Source organism: Podarcis melisellensis, assembly GCF_964234715.1.
Source record: "Podarcis melisellensis genome assembly, chromosome: 6".
Classification (NCBI taxonomy): domain Eukaryota; kingdom Metazoa; phylum Chordata; class Lepidosauria; order Squamata; family Lacertidae; genus Podarcis; species Podarcis melisellensis.
In genome coordinates this window covers 13,285,271-13,306,059 of record NC_138538.1, presented here as the reverse complement: position 1 = coordinate 13,306,059, position 20,789 = coordinate 13,285,271, and the positions used below count along the sequence as shown (strand labels likewise).

Below are 20,789 nucleotides of genomic sequence, written 5' to 3'. Positions count from 1 at the left end.
TATTATTACTAAGGTGACAGATAGGTAACATACATCTGCTGTGGCCTTTTTAGACTGGTTTGCCCCCCAAACATGATTCACCACCTCCTGTTTCTGCTCCCCCCACCCTGTACTTCATAGGTAACTGCTGCATGGAGAAGAGGGCACAAACCACTGTTGAAAAGACACTGGTCTTTTCAAACTGTTACTGGTTGAGGCGGCTGTCAGTGATGTTTCAAGTGGAATGTCACTTTCATAGAATGTAATGTCGGGGCCTGTACAGGTAGAGGGTTTTTTGGGGGGGTGGGAGCTGCAGGTCATAGGATGCTTGGCACTTCAGTTAAGGTGGTCGCAGTCGCTGTGTGTGGGCCCTTGGTGGGGAGACTGAAGTGGATGATAGTAGCAGATGGGGGACAGGGAGTATGAAAAGAATCCAGCCTCACCCTTTTCCCCGTTTGGGAACACTATACATGCACAAATCCTTACAGGAAGTGTGTGGAGGTGAGTGGGGCTTTGCAGTATTCTGTTGAGTTGGAGGTGGGGTGTATTCTGGATAAATGGGGTGGCGGTGGGCTAAGGTGCTTCTCTGGGGACTTGGAAGGAAAGGGGGGGGCTTAATGTGGACTCAGAAAAGGAGACTTCTGAAGGAAGCGGAAGGAAAGGTTTATTTTTAATACTGTGATGGACTTGCGTCCTTACCTTTGTCACATTTATTGTTATCATTAACATTGGGGAAATACGGCTGGGGAATGAGCATTTTTGGCTCCATATAGATTAATACCAAATGCTGGCCTATTTGTTTGGTGTGTTTTTTCCAGCAGATACACCCTTGGTTTATAACACTTCCCAAAGACCTCAAGCTAACATAAAATGAGTATTCTGTTTTCAGACACGCAGTTTGTGTGACATTGTAGTATCTAATGGTACTGGAGTATTGCTTTTGAATGGCCTGTATTTTTTTAGAGGAGAACCTAGTTTGCTATGATCCATATTTCTAGGTAGTGTTGGTGATTGGAATAGTGAACATGGGACTCAGTGAGCTGTTGAGTGAAGAGAGCCTTTAAGTCATGGATTTCAAGAAAGGAAGAGGTCTAAAATACAAGTTGAATAATTATAGCAACATTTTCTGCATTGAAGTGATTATCCAGGTCCCTTCTGGCACATATATTTGAGGAAAATACCTGATTTAATGTTTGCCCGATGTGTGCGATCTTAAGAATGCATAGTTGGAAGTAAATCTGTTTAAATCAGTTGTGCTCAATCCCATGTAACTTGTATTTAAAACTGATGTGGAAATCAGTTTTGCAGCTTAAATATCCAGAACAGAAGCTTATAGACATTTATATGCATTTGTTTAAGCTTTGAGTAGTTAGAAAATAGCTTGGCTCTTCATAATTAAAACATGGGTTCCTTATGTGTCTTAAATTTGATTTGCCCAGATGTGGTGGCTTAAAAACTGTAGTTACATGCAGTCCTTAAGTCATACAGAGAATGACAAGAAATCTGTGGTGTAGTAGTGTAAGTACTATAAAATCCAGAAATGAAAGCACAAGTACACAGTACTAGTAATAATGTGTTATGTGGTGAACATGTTAAGAATAATGCAATGGAAAAAACACATTTCATCTTAAAAGCTTGTTCATAGGACTTTTAGAAGTCCTTAGTGTGGTTTCTCAAATGTATGCATTTGACTGACATATCAGTGATAACTGTTTAGTGTTTCTTTTTTAATGAAAAACACAGTATGAGAGAAAATACAGTAGTTCTAGATAGCTGCTGGGAATTTCAGGAATAGGGTAGGAATTTAAATTGGTATTTGCTTAAGTCTTGCGGGGTTGATAGTTTTAGCTGTCCCTCATCTTCATGGTGGAAGGTCGGGGAAAACACCCTCACTTTTGATGAGCTCTCTTTATGCTTGGTATGATAAATTTTTGTTTATTTTTGACCTATTACAGCTCTGTGACTGGCGAGTGCTATATGCAGTTATTTATCTGTCCTGGTGAAATCTTTCTGAACCTGTTTTCCACCAATATTTATAAAGAATGGGGTGGGAGTGAAGATTTCATGTCTGGCATTAAAATGTTCAGAGGTTAAGTAGTTTTAATAGTGTGTTGGAGTGAAGGAAGGAGTTAGGTTGCTGTGGAATTTGAAAACATGAAAGAGAAGGGAGACAGGATAGACTTCCCCAGAAAAATATACTTTGATATATAGCTGCTAAAATTTAGTTTTGTGTACGAGACTCAAAATGGAGGCTTGTGCTGTCATTGAGTACTGGGGAAAGCCTGGCATTGAAGAAACACAAATGATGCCTTCATGATCCCTGCCTTGCTTAGGTCTCCTAAATTTCTCTCTTTTCTGGGGCTTGTGAGAGCTGTATATGGAAATAAACTACCCAAAGATGCTAGAGCATCTGTGTGTCTGCATCACCATGGCAGGACTTGATTTCCTGCAAAGGGGGAAGAGAAAACGCCAGCTTTTATATAGAAATATTGAAAGCTAGTGGCTGGAGTGCCTGAATATCTCCGTCAGATTTCATGGTTCAAGCCCTTCACTGTGCAGACTGAGTGGGTGCAACATGCTGACTGGATGGGGAGAAAAGGGGCTTTCTTGTGTGTGGAGTGGGAGAAAAGAGAAGGGTTAGTTGTAGGGTGCAGAATGAAGGACGTCTTCTCATGGGAGTGAACAAGATGGTATTTTCGAAATGCAGACTTGATGTGCAGCTTGGTGGGTATGTGCGTGGGGTGTAGAGCATGTGGAGGTGATGGGAAGCTGCTTGCAGGATGCAGATGAGAGGTGGGGAGCAGGAGGGGGCTCTTAGGCATCACTGTAGCAGAATGGTGGCAGGGGTTCTCCTTTTTCAAATGGCACCATGTTCTCTGTTTCAGTGTGTTGAACTGGCTGATGGTGTGATTAAAGACATTGGGGTTTTACAGACACAATTGGCTTTGCTCTGTTCTCTCCCCCTCCCCTTTGAAGTAGTCGTTTGAGACAACTCCCGTTTCCCTTCAGAATACTAAACTTGCCTCTGCCTTAGTTTCCCCATCCTGCTTATTTGATGTAGACAACTGGGGGGAAAAATGGATAGTGAAATATTTCATGCTTCAGCTCCGACACATGACTTCAGCTGGACATTTATTTTTAGCTGCAGCTACAGTTTCCAGTGGCAATTACTGCTTTTTTTCCTTTCAGTTTTCAGTCTTGCGGTGAGTAACCTAGGTTCATGGATTTTGCCTCTTGAAGCGACTCATGTGCCCCAGAATTTATTCTGCTTCCTTCTGAAATTGATTTCCTTTTTTTTTTTTGTTTTTAGGTGCTGGTGAATCTGGTAAAAGCACAATTGTCAAACAAATGCGGATCTTGCATGTGAATGGATTTAATGCAGAGTAAGTGCATCTATATTCCTACCACATTATTTGAAGTTATGTGCATGATTGATTATAAGTATATTTGTGAGTTCTGGAGTAATTGAATGTGGCTCCTTGAGGATTTATTGTCTTTTTAGGGGGAAAGGGTAGTGTTTAGTTTGGGAGTATGGTGATTGAACTTTTCAAATATGTGAGGGAGCCTGCTCTTAACTGATTGCATCAAGGTTTCATTTGTCAGGCTTTATGAAGGCGAAGTTTTGCTGCAGTTTCTCTCACAATATGGCTGACATCTAACTTCTTCTGTAGTAGGCTCAGTGTTTTCTTTCAAAGTAAACTGAATGCACTTTATGAAGAAGTATTAAGGGTTGCTTCAGGAAATTGATTACATACTGGTTTTATGTTTAAGGCCACTGACAGACTTTTATGATTGCTGTTTTGGTTTCCAGATTTGAGATAAAATAAGAAGCTTTTGGTTCTCTTTCTGTTTCATTGTCACTTTGGATGGGCCAAGCATTGACTATATCCTTCCCTGTCAAGCAAAACCTATTCAACTTAAGAATTCTTTAGTTAATATCCTGGTTTGGCATTCCATTGTTTGCAGAGAAAGATGTATGACCCAGTCTTAAGTACATATTTCTTAATTGGAATTTCAAGGCTTACTATCTTTTTTCAGAATTCTACTATCATTACAGTATTCCACAATAATATCCCAAGTCACTTTTTGGGGTAGTATCTGGGCAGGACCCAAATATCTGCTCCCATCTGGGACAAAAGGTACTGCATAGCAAAATCGTCTTGAAACTGAAGTGGTGCAGACAATTGAAAAACAGTTTTGGACTGCCATGCTAGTTCCTTGCTTTCTCTACCCCCTCCCACAGTACTCAGCTTCTGAACAAGGTGGTTCTTTTTAGCTAATCGTCATTGAGATATTTGCCTGTGAATTTGTCTAATTCCCTTTTAAAGCAAGTTAAGCTAATTGGCAACCTCTCATCTATATTGTGGCAGCAATTCCATAAATATATTGTGTGTTTGTGAAGAAGTACTTCTATCTACCCTGAATCAATGCCCAGTTTGTTTTGGTCACTCCAAGTTAGGGAAGTGGGAGATAAAAAATTAATGTCAATACAATTGTTTATCATATTCTCCCTACCCCCCCCCAGTGTTTTTCTTTTCTAAGGTTAAAATCCCCAAATGCTCTCACTTTTTTGTTGCCAGGTAGGTGCTCTTTATTGCCTTGCATCTGTTCTGACTGCTATTTCCTTCTAGAAGAATGGGTGATCAGAATGGAACATAATATTCCAGATCACTGTAGATTTATAGGCTAATAAAGGCTTTAGAATAGTGACAGACTTATTTTCATTCTCTTTTCTAATCAACCCCATCCTGGAATTCATCTTTTTCACTAGTGCTACAAGTATTCAGTGCTGTAGCTTCACATCCCACCAGTTAGTGGTTAGTAGAAAAACAGTAGTAACTATAGTGTAATTTATAACAGATTCATTGGGGTAGCCTTGTGAATAATATTGGACCTGGATCCACCTGTTAGTTCAGAAGAAAATTATACTACCTGCACACCAATGTGGAAAGACTTCTTCAGTCACAAGATTTTGATATGTAGCTCTTCTGCTTTTGGTTCATACTTAGTTGCCTTCAATAATCTGATTTGTTTTATAATAAGGAAGTTTTGAACATTTATTTCTGTTTCAGAAATAATTTTGTTTGAGAATTCAGCAAAGGCAGCCTGAAGTCCTAGCATATGTATTGGCATCCATCTGTCTCAAGAGACAGTGGAGTGCGCCTCTGGGGGTGAAGTCGCTGAAGTGAACTCCCCGGGGCGTAAGTCTGGGCAGTGTGTATGGGGGCCCTGGGATGCCCAGGCGACAAGACCCTCCTTTCGGCCTTGCTGATGTGGTCCAAAGGAAAGCAGAGCAATACTTTTGGCAACAGGAGCTGCTGGAAGGAGGTGTACAAGGCACCATCCAGCTGCCTTAGGGACTCCATTTCAGATTTGTTTAAGCTTTACTCCTTAGCCTTTTCTTCCCCCAAAGATGTCCCATAAGGCAGTGGAGGTTTAGGATCAGAGTTTTCCTTCTAGATGAGCTACCATCCCAGGTTGACGAACCCCATCTACCCCTCACTCTACAGCATGTGTATGTCATGGTAAACATTGGTTAGGACAACATGAATGAGTAGGAGTGAGCTTTGGTTTTCCTCACTTCTTCTCCCATTCATCCAGGAGAAGTAGTTCACATACTTTTGCATCAGCTTTTGGTTATTTTCTACTGCTATATCATAACAGACAAAATGTAAAACCATTTGCCAGTGCTGACCATGTTATCTGGACCTGGAACTGTGGTTGAGCTTAACCATGCTTAGTTTTTACAAGCCATCTTCAGTAACTGATTTAATTTAATGTTAACTGCAGTTTGCCAGTTCAGACCCACATAACAAACTTTGGTTAAGTAAAAAGGAGAACCTGAGGCACACTGCGGCTTTTTCCTCTTCATTCATGTTGCTCTAAACCAGGGATGGCCAACAGGTAGATTGTGATGAACTGGTAGATCGCGGAATGCCTGTGTGTGGTAGCTTGCACCCCCCTCCAAAAAAGCTCAACAACTTTGGTCAAGGTAGATCACCGCCATTTTTTTATAGTGGGAGTAGATCGCAGTCTCTTGGAAGTTGGACAAGCCAGCTGGCGGGAATTGAATTTCTGTTGTATGGCATCTTTTGAAGGCTTGCTGTAAAAGGATAGGTAGAAATCGAAATAAAAGAAAATAAATAATAAATTAATAATAAAATATTGCTTAACTGAAACTCATTTAGAAGTATGTCAGTATGGACGAGTAAGAGGCGCTCTCGCATGTTCAGAAAAGTTACGCAGGCCTCAATACTTACCTATTATCACTTGGATAATAGGATTTTAATGTAGTATAGATTTAGTGTTAGTTCTATGTATTATTTGTAGTGTTTCAGTTACAGCTGGTTCTTGGACCCTAACAAGCTGCTCCAAAATTTAGCCAATTAGTGCTAATTGCAGTTAGCCCACCAAAAATGTACTACCGTTTCTGTACTTAACCATATGTGATGGGGTACCTGGATGTATGTGTACATGATAGAGTGAGAGGTTGTTGGAATGGTGGTAGGAAGTCGTATGTCATATTACTTGACTTTTGGACCCTTAAAATGTTGGGGAAAGAAACTCTTCAGAATTGGTTTCCTCATAGTAGAAATGAGAGTTAGCGTATGTTAGTGAACGGTTTGGGCTTTTGGTGCAACTTGAAAGGAATGGGATAATAAAACTGGGGAGCGAAATCTTGAGAATATGCCTCACAATGTTCTTGTTCAGATCCGGTACGTGGAACAACATTGTTAAGAGGATGCCATGTTTGATGATGGATCATGAAGACAATGGAAATTACTGTGGTCTCTTAGTTTAGGATCCAGATTCCTTCCCCTTGTCATTGGGGAATCTATGGCTCTTGATCAGTTTACTCAGTGTACATTTAGGCGGCTTTACGAAAGTGGGATTTAAGCAATCTGTGTTCAGAATGGCATCCTTGGTTCCCAAAAAAAGCCTTAGTGAGAAATCTGAATAGAAATATAACAACAATAATGAAATAAACTGCCAGGGTGTCTGTTCCTATGCCAGGGTGCTTGAAAGCCTAAATTAGTGTCTTATTTTTTACTAGAATGTAGCTGTTGCTTAAGTATCCAAGCTTCACAAATTATTATTCCACTGTGCTTTATCCTAGGTTCATATAAGTGGTAAGCCTGGGCAATATCTGGTTTTCAGTATTGTGATATATCACCAGCTAAACATCATGATGTCTAGATATATCACGATATCTGAAATATGGAAGGAAATGTTCAAAGGCAAACAGGACAATGTCCCGGCAACTGCTACTACTTAAGGGTCTAAAACTGATAAATGATGATAATATCAATCACCTCATGGTCACTTTCATCAGCAGGCAAGCCAAAATGCATCCAAACAAGAGTTTTGGTTTGGGACTTCACTACCAAATGGTGGTATTCAGGACAGTCCAAAGTATGGTGATGAGTATTTTGTTTTGCTGGTAATAACATTGCAATGTTTAGCTAGTGATATATCATGATGTTGAAAACCAGATATTGCCTAGCCCTCACACACCTTGTGATTAACAATATTTTGTGAGGTCAAATATTATGAAACAGTTATCATGGTGTGAACTTCAAACCGGTTTTGGACAATATATTGATATATCACCCAGCCCTAATAAGTAGTCCTTAAAGACTGTTCACATTCAAATGATCTCATGACAATTCCAAAGGGTAGGATCCCCTGCATTATACATAAAAGGCTGTGGAATTAGTGCCTTTTCTATACCTGTATTTACTACCCAAATGTGTTGCTGGTTTTTGTTTTTGTTGTTTGTTTGTCAGTCCATAACAATTCATTTGACCCTTGTCTTGAATTTTGCTATTTATAGAAATGTTATTTGCAGTTCAGCCCCCAAAGTAATCTGCATAGAAGGGGTATATCTAAAGATGTTATGATCTTAGTTAGGGTTAGTGAACCAAAGTTTGGGCTATTGATACAAGGAAGGGTATGGTTTGCCTTTTAGAGACTCTGTCTAGATTCTGTCATGTTTCAAGTTGTCCATGACAATAGCTTTGATTGGGCTGTGGAGGAAGAACTGATGCATTCTTAAATGCCATTTGTTGGTTGCTGTTTGACATGGGTAGTCTGGAGAAAGTCTGGCAATTTTTCCTTGCTTCAGTGTGATTCATTTGCAGTACTCAAAACCTACCCATTTCAGTCAGTGTTGCTCTTAAAGTAATTGAACAAAATGCATAGACTTCAGGATTAGATTTGAATATTTTTGCAGCTGTTTTTCAAAAGAGACCTAGGCATTTCACACCCAATTACAACTTGTGCTGGCATGATGTATGCAGAGGCACTTGCTAAGTTTAGCATCTTGCCTGATCAGTGGGCTGACCATTACATTTTTCCAAAACTTGTAACTACCTGTAAAATTAGACTGTACCCTAACCTCTCAAAAAGCGTTCACCTCCCAGTTCTCACATGGCCCTACCAGTCTCTGCAATCTGCATACCTGCCTCCTTCTCTTTTCTTGCCCCGCGTGATACTTTTACAGCCAATGAAATTCCCAGGATGTCTTTTTCAAGCTATGCTTGGGAAAACAGAAGAAGCAATGAATGGTTGGTGAGTGGTTTTGAGACGTTACCCTTTGACAGCAAGAAATTTCATCTATGATCGTGAAATTCAGTTGGGTTTAAGAAACTGACAGACAAGATGCCATTTCCAGGGAAAATTTGCAGAAATAGCTTAGAAGTAAATAACTCCATGCAAGTATATCTTCATTTACCATCCTTGGATATCTAACATCACATTATATAACATATATATATATATCACTTGTTATATAACTGCCCTTGGCAGTGGGGAAGGAAAAGTTTGTGGATATTTAAGTTACGGTAGACAAGGGACAGGAAGTTGTAACCATGGGAAAAGAGGAAAGGTGCATGTCAGTTGCTAAAGTGAAGATGTGTGAGTTAAGTGGGGGTTTTTCTCATTTGGCGAGATTAGGATGCAAGTATATTATGGAGAGGGAAATGTGTCTGTAATCCATGCATTTGAGGTAACATTTGAAGAGTGACTAGGTAAATGAATGTATGCTGCTATTGCCAGCCATTCACAAAAGTTAAACAGGAGACATATGTTCAGGGTGGTTCAGGCCCATGCCAACACTGAATGGTAGTTTTGAGGGCCACAGTTCAAGAAGGAGGACCTCAAATTGGTAGATAGATTATAGGTCCTCTCTTTTCGGCATGGTTATTGCCTAATGTTGGAAAGAAGTAGAACAGCATTATGGGTTGAATCCAGGTATGTTATATCTGGGATAGATCCACTGAAATCAGTGGACTTAAATTACCCATGCCCATTGATTTCAGTCTCCTCCAAGTATAATTAGTTGAATTCAACTCCATATATTTACAGGGATTCCACCCCCACCCTTTAAAATCACACATTTCCCCTCGTTTGTTAGAGTTCCAATAGCAAACCTTTTCAATCCCTCTTCTGTTGAATTGCTTAATCTTAAGCCTGAGTGAATGACCAATTGTCATTTGCCACATTCATTCTGTTGTATCTTTGATATGTGTGACCCCCTTTCCTAGAGAATACAAGACGTTAGGGCAAGAAGCAAGGTGTTTAAATTTAAAGTAAGATAGTTTTATGTTAAAGAATTGGAAAATATTTATTTGAGAAGAGCAGTAGAATAATGTGGTGAGAATTTGAGAACTTCAGGGACTGAGATTCCATAAGGGAAGGATGAGCAAGAATGCTATCAGTTGTTTGTTGAGAACACCATTGTTATTAAAAGATTCAATGACATTTTGTAGAACAGATTAGTTCTACACTTGGGCAGTCTATTCACTTTGGGCAGTGTTATTTTGTCAGGCTTCAAGAGGTTAAAGTGCACACTGAAATAGAAAAATCAGAGTGGTTTAAAAAGCATGTATGTCTCTAACCTGTTCCTTTATTTGTAGATTATCCTAGTGACTCATTCTCAGTCACTAGATTTCCCCAACCCTAGTTGCGTTTGTTAAGAGTGCATGCTTCATTCATTAATAGGAGAATGAAGCTGGTAAAACGTAACTATCCATTTTCGTCCAACAAATATTGAATTGTTGCTTATTAAATTATGATGAAAGTACATCCAGAGGCCAAGCTAGTATTTGCTTTTGTTGTTTTGCTACAGCTTCTGATGAACTCCAGTAATTCTCAGGTATATCGCTTTTCCTTTTAAGAGACAAAAAACTCCTAGGTTTGATCTGGAATACTGAGTTCAGATGGAGTCTCAGTGAAGATAGAATGCCAAAAAGGCTGTTCTTGCTGGCTTTAGATACATGCTCATCTGTCAGGATAGTTGAAAGCTTGGAGCTCAGATATGTATCACGACCTGCAGAGATTAATGGTTTTGCCAAACTTCTGTATGTAAAAATGGCACATTTAGGACTTGGGATGAATACAGCATCTTCCATTTGTCCAGACTGTAACCTTTTATCTTATTACAATGGTCAATCATTTCACTTCTGAAAAATTCTATAACTTGCTTTTCCGTTAAGAGAGCTGTGGGGCTTAATTGGCATGGTTTTATAGCTCCGTTTTCACTGAAGTGAAATGTGGCCCAATTTTATTTGGCCCATGGTAGTCAAATTTTCTGAAGGGATGATAAAACAAAAAGTTCTACTGCTTCCTGCTTTATAAATTGTAAGATTAGTCTTGGCCATTGGCAATCCATTGTGATAATGCTCCTTATGTCTGAAATGTGACAAGTAAGCCAGGGCTGTTTCTGTGGTGGCCCTGAGGAAATAGATACTCCGCCAAAGGAAGTCCAACTGGCCCCATCACGGCTCACCTTTCAAGCTGTAAGACCTGTCTATTATTGTGTCCTTTTCCAGGGGCTTCATGTTAAAAAAAATCAAAATCTGACTGCTGGTGTTTTTATGCTGATTTTGATTTTCACATTACACTGTTGTGATCTCCAAGTATACAAAGCTGTCAGTTCCTGTTTTACATTGTTCAATTATGGTAGCCCCTGAATAGTTAAGCCAGGGGGGAAAAGTGTGTATCTACTTTTACAAAATTCCATTTCGTTTCTTTTTCTAAACATAGTCTAAATGAGAGATGGTATACAACCTGAAACATTTATGTACTTTTTAAAAATAGTTGTATGGTCTAAATATTTTAAAGCCCAAATAATTTAATTTTATCAAAATAAATTTTGAATAGTTTTTACATTTGCTTGCTTAAAAAAATGATTAACGACAAATTTCCACTCAGATAGGAAGTTGTTACTGATTACTTTTCTTTCAAGCAGTATGATACAGACATGAATTGTGCCATGCTGCATATGGCAAATATGTAGGGAATTGGTTCATGCGTAATGGAAGAACTCAAAGTGACTAGGGTAGAAATAGGGAAATAAGTACAGTATGGAAGAGATCCAGTGCAAAAATAATGGCTGTATTCTAAACCATCGTTTAGAGAATATGACTCTCCTCTTCAGCTTGCACATTTCTCATTCCCTTTCAGGAGATTGAAAGCTTCCACTTCTGTTTTAGATTAACCATGCTTACCATGTTGACCAAACCTTAAACCATAGTTAATCTTAACTATATTTAGTGAAAACAAGTCAGCTTCACAAACTGGTGCGGTGTCTTGTCCCTGTTTCTCTGCTGTCCTCCTCACCTCCTCTACTTCTCCCTTCATCTCACTTTCCTCCGTGCCCCCCGTCTTTACATCCCTCAGTCCTTTATTGGAATAGGTGGTGTATGGGAGCCTTGTGGGCGCCAGCTTGGGAAAGTATTGGTGAGGCCTGTGGTTTTTGCCCCCATGCACCTCAGGTTCATCTGATTACCTCTCCTCTGGCATGGTCACAAGGAGCAGACTGGAAGCTTTCGCTTCTATTTTTTGACTTAATACACTTTGTTAAGTCTGAACCTGGACAAACTGTGGTTAGTCTGAACTATGGTTCAGGGAAACAAGGCAACTTCATAAATCAGTTTGAAGTTAACTGTTTTTCTAAACTATAGTTAATACTAACCACAGTTTAGGGTTTGGACATAATGATTAATCCATGGCTAATTGAAAATGGAAGTGAAAGTTTCTGATTTTGAGACTACAGTATCACCAAGGATAAGAGGGTCTGGACCAGACCATTGTCAGTTTCCAGCTACAGTGAATGAGGTAACTGTTAACATAGAAGGTAACATCTAAACTGGATGATTACCATGTTGTGTAGTGGTATCCAGTATAACGGAAATCGTGAATTATTATTTTTTAAAAAAATTTAAAGCAAAATTTCCTAGTTAAGGCATTATTGTCTGTGATGATGGAGGAAGTGTTCAGTACCAGAGATTATGTTGGTCTCACTTCATGGGGAAGAGCGTATTAAGCAAGTGTGCTAAGAATGCATGCTTTTTGAGGAATAACTGAAAGGTTAAGCTTTCAGGTTATATTCCTACATTGGAACCTTGGGTTGCAAACATGATCCATGCGGGAGGCACATTCGCAACCCGTAGCACCGCGTCTGCACACGCGCGGGTCACGATTCGGCGCAAAGCACGATTTAGTGGATCTGTTATGCCTTTAAAATAATCCCTTACTCTTCATGCCCAACTGAAATGAAGTTTAAATACAAATAAATGCTGGGTCTGTTTCTTTGCATTTGTCCCTCTTTGCCCCTCTGCTCTGGTTTATGTTCTCCCCTGTCTCCTGCCCATGAGAGGGGCTTGTCCAGGGGTCAGCAAACTAAGATCTGCTGGCCGGATCAGGCGCACCTGGGTCGTAAATCCGGCCCACGCCGCAAAGCCACAACCCGCCATGAAGCCGAGACTCCCAGCGATGGTGACAGGAGGGAGAGGTTGAGCGGCAGCAGCTCTGCCACTCAATTGCCGCACCTGGTTTATCCCAGCACTGTTTGATTGGCAGAGACGTCCCTGCGCCACGCTGAGGTAAACCAGGCGTGACATCTGATTGGCAGAGCCGCCGCCACTCGGCCTCTTCCTCCCGTCGCAAGGAGGCAAGGCAGTGCCTACTGCCGGCTCGGGCTCCTCCCGCTTTCCCTTCCCTGCCAGCTTCCACCTGCGCTGCCAGGAGACCACCAGGAGATGCCTCCTCTCGGTGCGTAGCCACAGCCTGCCCTGCCATTGGATGCACGAACACTAAGAGCCCTAAAGACACGCTTACTCACAAGTAAGCCGCAATCGTTTCAAGGCCGCTTGTTCAGCACCTGAAGAACTGCTCAAACCCATGGAGATGAAATGTGCTGTGGATCGCACCCCTGGGAAAGTAAGTGCAGCAGCTGGCCCCCCTTGCCTCTTCTTTCAGCTCCCCCCCACCCCGTGCCACTTCTCCGGCCCGCCACAAGGTCTGAGGGACAGTGGACCGGCCCGCGGCTAAAAATTTTTTGCCAAACCCTGGGCTTGTCCCTTGTTTATATTACCTCTGTAATATGCTATGTACACAGATGCCTTCATAAATAAATATTATCTGTAGCATCTATTTTAAGAAGTAGTGCATGAAATGCCCTATAAATACCTCTATTTACTACCACATGTGGTAGCTCAAATATATGGCACTTGTCATGGAGGACAGAAATGGTTTAACTTTGTGTTTTGTGGGCTTCGTTGCTTAAGTTGTCATAGGTTTACGGCTTGGCAGAGTTTATTTCCATTTAATGTATAGTAACTTTGGCTGCATCTGCTTATGGCTTGTAATGACTTAAAATGCACCTTTTTTAGATAACTCTTCAAGTGGTGTAGTCTGACCAGTAAAGCCGATAAAGAGACTTTAAAGACAAACAAACATCAACTCTCATGGACTAAAGTTCACTTCGTTGATGCACGGAAGTGTTATCCTCAGTTGACACACGCAGGGAGAGGGAGAACTTGCAAGCAATGGAACCAGAAAGCCATGAAACGCAAGGGTTAGCAGGAGGTCTGTGTAGATGGTCCATAGTTGCTTAATACAGTGGTAGAACGCATGGTTCACATGGGCAATGTTCCAGGCTCAGGCACTGGCATCTCCAGCTAGGGCTGAGAAATGCTGTGGTATGAAACCACAGAGGCCTGCTGCCAGTCACTGTAGACATAATCTTGACTTAATATAAGGCAGCCTTGTAGCTTTCTGTGACATTTCTGTGTGGAGCCCCAGTTATGCAAAGTAAGACCAGTAGCGTTCACTAGTGATAAGGCTATCTTACTAGTCATGTTAGATTGAACAGATATTCTAGTTTTGGGAATTTGTGGTGAGATCAAAATCAGAATAATGATAAATTAACTACCTTTCACTTGCTATATTCTCCAGGGGGCGATTAAATAGGCCAATTCTGCTTGCTCCTATCTTTAGTCAAGACTCCATAAGATAATTATCTGTGCCTGCTGCATCCTTCAAGACTCCCAAGACACATAAATAATGGTACAGTCTAAGTGAGGAATTTTGACTTCTGAGACAGTCGATAGTGTCCCTAGACATGTTTTTGAGTCTAGCAGTGTAACAAAAATTAGCACAAGGTCTTTGTTTAAAAAAATGACATTAAGTGCACCAGCACACAGAAGTATTTTTTAGAAGAAGAAGAAGAAGAAGAAGAAGAAGAGGAGGAGTTTGGATTTGATATCCCGCCTTTCACTCCCTTTTAAGGAGTCTCAAAGCGGCTAACATTCTCCTTTCCCTTCCTCCCCCACAAAAACAAAAACCCGGTTTACATATGTTTCAGTCCTAGAGAGCCCTGCAATGCAGCTTCATAAGGCTGGTATGGCAGGTAAAATAATTTCGAATCACGAGTATTTTTCAGTGACGGCTAAGTTTTTATTTGCTGCGTCATTGCTTTGGAATACTTGGAAAACTTAGTCCTTTTCATGAATTCCAATGGTCACATAATATTGATTCTATTAAATTTCAGCCTGCTAAAGAACTTGATGATAAATTAAATCATTTTGCATGCATTCAAAGCACATGTGACGAGGTGCACGTGCTTCTCCGTGAACCCGGAATGGCAGGAAAGGGGTGGGCAGGCGAGAGTGTAACAGGGCAGGCTTATACATTCTCCGTCATTGTGTGCAATGACCCAGAACGCAACACACACACACACACACACACACACACACATCGAGGGTTGCCTGTATACACTCCCCCTACCCCCTGAAAAAGTTTTTCTGATATAAAATGGGACCACTGTACATTTTAAGTTGCTGCTTAATTTCAGTGGAAAGATGGCTGTAAACATATGATTGATTATTTGTGCACATGGAGCTGCTGCTGCTGCTATTTAAATGAATTGGTGCCCTCACCTGATCTTCTGAAATTACTGTATTGGGCCAGTTAACCTGGAAAACCATTTGTTACAGTGTAATTTAATGCCAGGAAATAAAGTTCCAAGAACAAGGGCTTGTGTGGAGAAATGTGTACTTAAGTGCTATACAAAATTGATGCAGATTTTCACCAACTCACTGGTTCCAGAGTCACTTGTGGAGGGAATACAGACTTGTTTGTCATAAAAGCAACTCAAGCCTGCAGGTTTTATTTTATTTTATTTATTTTTAATAACAATTTACTAAAGAAAACCCTTGAATATTCAGGATGTCAGGCAACTAGGCCATTATTCAAGGACAAAGACATTAGACCCAAGAATAATCCTGACTTGTTAAAGTAAGTGTATAAAAATATTACACTTTTCAGTAGTATGTTAGAGCTAATCTGGTGTTTTACCTTTGCTTCAATTGGGCAGCTCCGGGGGTTTTGTATACATTAGTGTGTGTGTGTGTGCGTGTGCTCGAGCAGTAGCCAATATATGGTGCCCTCAAAATGTTTTGTACTACAGCTCCCATTTGCCCCAGCCAGCATGACCATTGGCCAGAAATGATGGGAGTTGTAGTCCTAAACATCTGGAAAACATCAAATTGGCTACCCCGATATATATGATTGGCTTCTTCTGAAGGTCCTCGGTAAGGTGAATGATTGATTCATCTCTGCTGCTGCCAGAAAAAGCAAAAATAAAAAAGCTCAAGAGTGTTCAGTGATAGCCATAAAAGGGCAAACCACCGCTGTCAAAGCATAGGGAAATAAGTGGTTTGTGTCTGCTTAGCTGTTGATTCCTTAGAAAGCAAGAAAAATGGACAATATTGAGGAAGAAAGGGAGTAATATTGTCTGAAATTATCCAGTTTCCGTTTTCCTAGCTGTAAACTTTTCCTTTATCTCTCTTTTTAAAGAATTTCTCTGCAGTGCACATCAGATTCAGTTTTGAATAATCCTGGTAATATACAAGCATATGGAGAGCAGCTGACTTCCTGGTTTGTCAAAAGTTAGAAAACGGAAAGATTACCCAATTCTCAATTATATTGGGTGTTAGAATGTCAAATAGCAGTTATGCTATAGCTTTTTGCTGTTTTGGTCTGAAGTGCTCTAGTCAGAGGTCACTGCTGGAACAAATACAATTAACTGCTAATAATATCAGTAAAACTTGTGTTGCAGTTTATTTTCCATGGGTAGCTTGCTACTTCATACTTTACACAGCATTTGTATGTTTTGATCCTGCTGTTTCTTGTCGTCTTCTGAAGAATCTTTTTCTTATTGTCACTCTTCTGTGATTCATAATTTAATTCTCATTTGTTCTCTGGGCTCTTATAGTTAAAAATTTTCCCCATTGAAAACAAAAATAAGTGCACCCAAATTCTTGCTCTTCTCCCATGTCCCATTAATTTTCTTCCTACCCCCTCAGAGTATCCCCCTTTAATTAGTGTAATTCAATTATCTCTCCTCATTTTGTATCCGTTCAAGTTTTCATACTTACTATTCGACAAATATTTAGCCAGTAATCTGTGCTTTGCCTGCCCACAATCCTTTTTCTGCTGTAGTTCTCATTGAAAGCGATATCCATCACCTTTTTCTCTGCTCATCATTTTGACCAGATCTGTTAATGATCCGCCCCCCTTAGATTAATTTTAAATTTCAAAAATAATTGCACCTTTAAGAGTCTTCATTCCCTTTACACATCTTACCTATCATACCTCTTCATTCTCCTTTTCCACAATCTTGCCATTCTCTGAATAACTTCTTGTAAGACCTTGGGTTACTCCCAATATTGTTATTCCCAGTTTTCTCTCTCACAGTATCACATAATTGTCCCATAACTGATTGCATGTTTCCTGCCTGAAGTGGATCCAAGCTGCCATGGTCACCTGATGGATGACATGTGCTAGCAGATGAACAGGGGAATGTGACCTTGCTGATTCTTCAGGGCCTCTCAACAGCTTTCAGTACCATTGACCATGTTAATCATGAAGCCCACCAGACTAGGATGTGTATTGAGAGCAGGTTGTAGAAGCTTGTGTTGGGTGATTACTCTGTGACAGGTTCCATCTTGTCGTTCATGCTTTTTAACATTTACATGAAACTGCTGTATGAGGTCATATGTAAATTTGGACTGGGATGTTGTCAGTATTAAGACCTCTCTCTTCCAGCAGGAAATCCTGGGGAAGTATGTGAAAGTCTTGAAATGCTATTTTCTGATGAACAAACTGAAACATATATAGATAAGACAGAAATATTCTTGATGGGGTTCTTACGACTTGGAACAAGGTGTCTAACCTGTTTTCAATGGTGTATAATTTCTCTTGAAGAAACAAGTTCCCAGTTTGGTGCTGCAAACCTATTATGGTTATTAAATACAGAGAGGACAGTGGCGACCAGGAATCTTTCTAAGCTTTTTTTAGGGAAGCTGTACCTTGCTACAGACTTTCATGCCCTGGTTACTTCAAGTTTGCACTACTGTCATAATTTCTGTGTGGGGCTCCCATTGAAATCTGGATAGTTTGGAAATTTCAGTTGATACAAAATGCAAATGTGGGATTGCTGGCAGAGGTTAAGAATGGACAATACAACAATACAACATTTACAATACAACAAACTGGGTCCTTGGGTCCCTATTCCCAATGGGTCATTTTGACAGGTGGGTGGGGCTGCCCACTTGTCAATCACTTATATCACCGTGATGTTCAGTGAACCATTTACCCTTCGCAGCACAGCTGGAGTTCAAGCAGTGTTGCAAAGGGAAGATCCCAGCTGATTCAAGCTAGGCTTGAAGTACACGTTGATCAGTATTGACTTAAAGCCCCACTTTTGGCAGATGTTGGTTCCATTCAAAAGCTTCCGTTAAGAGCTCCCAAGTGGAATCAGTGCCATTGAGGCTTGCATTTGCTGCCAAATTTAAAGGTGCCAAATACATGCCCTGCTTGCCAAGGAACAATCAGAAGTTCATTTTAAGGCTCTCAATTGTTCCTTTGCAGCCACATACAGTGGTACCTCGGGTTACAGATGCTTCAGGTTACAGACTCCACTAACCCAGAAATAGTACCTCAAGTTAAGAACTTTGCTTCAGGATGAGAACAGAAATCGCGTGGCGGCACCGGGAGGCCCCATTAGCTAAAGTAGTACCTCAGGTTAAGAACAGTTTCAGGTTAAGAACGGACCTCCAGAATGAATTAAGCTCTTAATCCAAGGTACTACTGTATTTACCTGCCCCCCCCACCTGACACCATGTATGACATCATTTGTGGAGCATGTGAGCATGGTTTGAGGAAAACAGCCTTGTGTGACAAATTAGGACTCCTTCCAGGCCTAGCTAGGCCCATGGGCCAGAGGTTCCACAGTGCTAGACTACATTTTGCCAATTTTATATCTACTGTACTTTACTAACTGACCAGTTGTTTCCCATCTCAATTCAAGGTGCTGGCATTGGATATTACAACTCTAAACATGCCATTTGTTTTTTATTTATTTATTTAATTAAATGTATTTGCCACTTGATTGTTTTGGTTGTTGTTGTTTTTTTAAATGCCTCTAAGTGGTTTACAAAACGATGAAATAAAAGATTAGTATTCTCAACTATAGAAGTTAGAAACAAGTATTTAAAAGCATTAAAAGGATGATTAAAATCATCAGTAGCTGAAAAGAAATAAAACACATATAACTTCTACATGCCTGGATACGATTGCCCTAAAACTAAACAAAAATATTTTAAGCAGGCAATGAAACGAGTACAGTGAAGGCATCTATCAATAGGGTTTTCTAAAATGTAGGTGCTGCCACACTGAAATATATTACTTGTGAAACAAGTATCATGTGGCACCTGTAAATAGTGCCAGTTCTGCAGATTGAAGTGGTTGAGCGGGCATAATGTGGTAAGGCAATCCCACAAGTAAACTGGTTTGGCACCAGGGACTCTATTATGGGAATAGCCTGTTCTTGTATGAACATGGTTGAGAACTTCCCTGTAGCTTCTAAAGCTCTTCTTTTCTCCCCTCAGGCAGAAAATAGATGAGAACAAGGGAAGTGGCTTTTCCCACTGTGTCATTGAACTTATGGAATAGTAGCCCCAGAGATATCTGACCAAGGCCTGTTCTGTATATGTAGAACTGTAGGATCAAGTCCTTAAAATCTTCCCACTAAGTTATTTTTTGTTGTTGTTGTTAAAGGTGGTTGCCAAGCAGTTCCCCACCTTCCCAGGTATCTAATTGGCATTAATACAGTATTTTGTTTATACACTTATACTAGATTTCTGCCTCTTTCCTAAGATTCCACGTGAGATACTACTGCATGGGAACATTAAGTCCACCATTCTGAACTGATTTATGATAATGGCTGATATTGATGTCTGGTGCTTATGTTATATTTTTTCATCATCAAAGACAAAAAAAATGCATAATGATTAAAGAAAGAGCCATTTTTCCTTTTCAGTGAAGGGTGTTATAAAGTTGTTCATGCTTAACTTAGGGTACATCTTTGCCAGAAGGCATAGGAATATGGATATGTGGTTTGTGTGTTTCTTTATTTGGGCCAATAATGACTCCTCTTATTTCTAATTCATCTTACATGCAAAACTTACGTTTTATGTGTTCATGTGCCTTTGATGCTTTGACATCAGCTTAAAAGCTATTGAGTTCAACATTGGCAATCCCAATGATTTCATACAGCTCAGAGATTTGGGAATAGTGTGGCATCTGACTCCAGCTTCATTTGTTATTTTCATCTCAAAATAGCTCCAGATATTCTAAAAAGATGCTAGGAGCCATTAACGGGACTGGATGAGGGATAACAAAAAGGCAAGATGGTTGTGATGGCAGTGGGTGGTTCAGTTCGTCCCAGAGGTACCAGTCACTTTTGTTTTGCTATAGGGCTGCATTCCTCTCCAAGGATGAGATTCATAGATAAATAGTGGTGGTGATGAGAGATGAAGTTCCTAATAGACAAAATAAAAACTGACAAATTGCCAGGGGCATATGCCACCACCCAAGAATTCTCAAAGAACTCAAATGTGACATTGTTGATCTTCTAACAAATATCAGCCTCTGTACTGGAGGATTGGAAAGTAACCAATGTGTAGCCTGGGGGTAAAAAGCTGGGTGGTGGGAATCCTGGAAATTACAGGCCAGTTAGCTAGCTTAACCTCTGTCCCAGGAAAACTGGTGGAAAGTATTATTAAAGATAAAGTAGCCAAGTACATAGAATAATAAGCCTTGCTTAAGTAGAGCCAGCGTTGATTCTGCTAGTGCAAGTCCCATCTCATATATCTATTAAGAGTTCTTTGAGAATGTTAGCCAAGCATGTTGATAGAAGTGATCTGGTTGACATAGTATATTTGGACTTTCAACAAGGTACCTCAGCAAAGGCTCCTGTGTAGTCTTAACAGTCAAGGGATAAGATAAGAGGTCCTCTTGTGGATCAAGAATTAGTTAAGTAGCAGAAAGCAGAGAGTAAGGATCTTTGGAAGACAGATGCAGAAAGTGTGCTACCCAAAGGATCAGTATGGGAACCTGTGCTTTTAAACTTCTTCATAGACAATTTAGAGTTAGTGGTAAGCAGTGAGGTGGCCTGAATT

The 20,789-nt window shown here is 40.3% G+C and overlaps 1 protein-coding gene across 6 annotated transcripts in view; it reads left to right on the top strand.

Annotated features, from left to right (window-relative positions):
- The window catches only part of GNAS (GNAS complex locus), a 172,064-nt gene that overhangs the window by 69,793 nt on the left and 81,482 nt on the right, over positions 1–20,789 (top strand). For 5 of the 6 annotated variants that reach the window (XM_081917106.1, XM_081917107.1, XM_081917108.1 and 2 more), the window contains exon 2: positions 3,290–3,362. In XM_081917106.1, the coding sequence (XP_081773232.1) occupies positions 3,290–3,362 (73 nt within the window). Of the gene's footprint in view, positions 1–278; positions 481–3,289; positions 3,363–20,789 lie in introns of those variants that run through there. The other variant, XM_081917110.1, reaches the window with a different exon arrangement.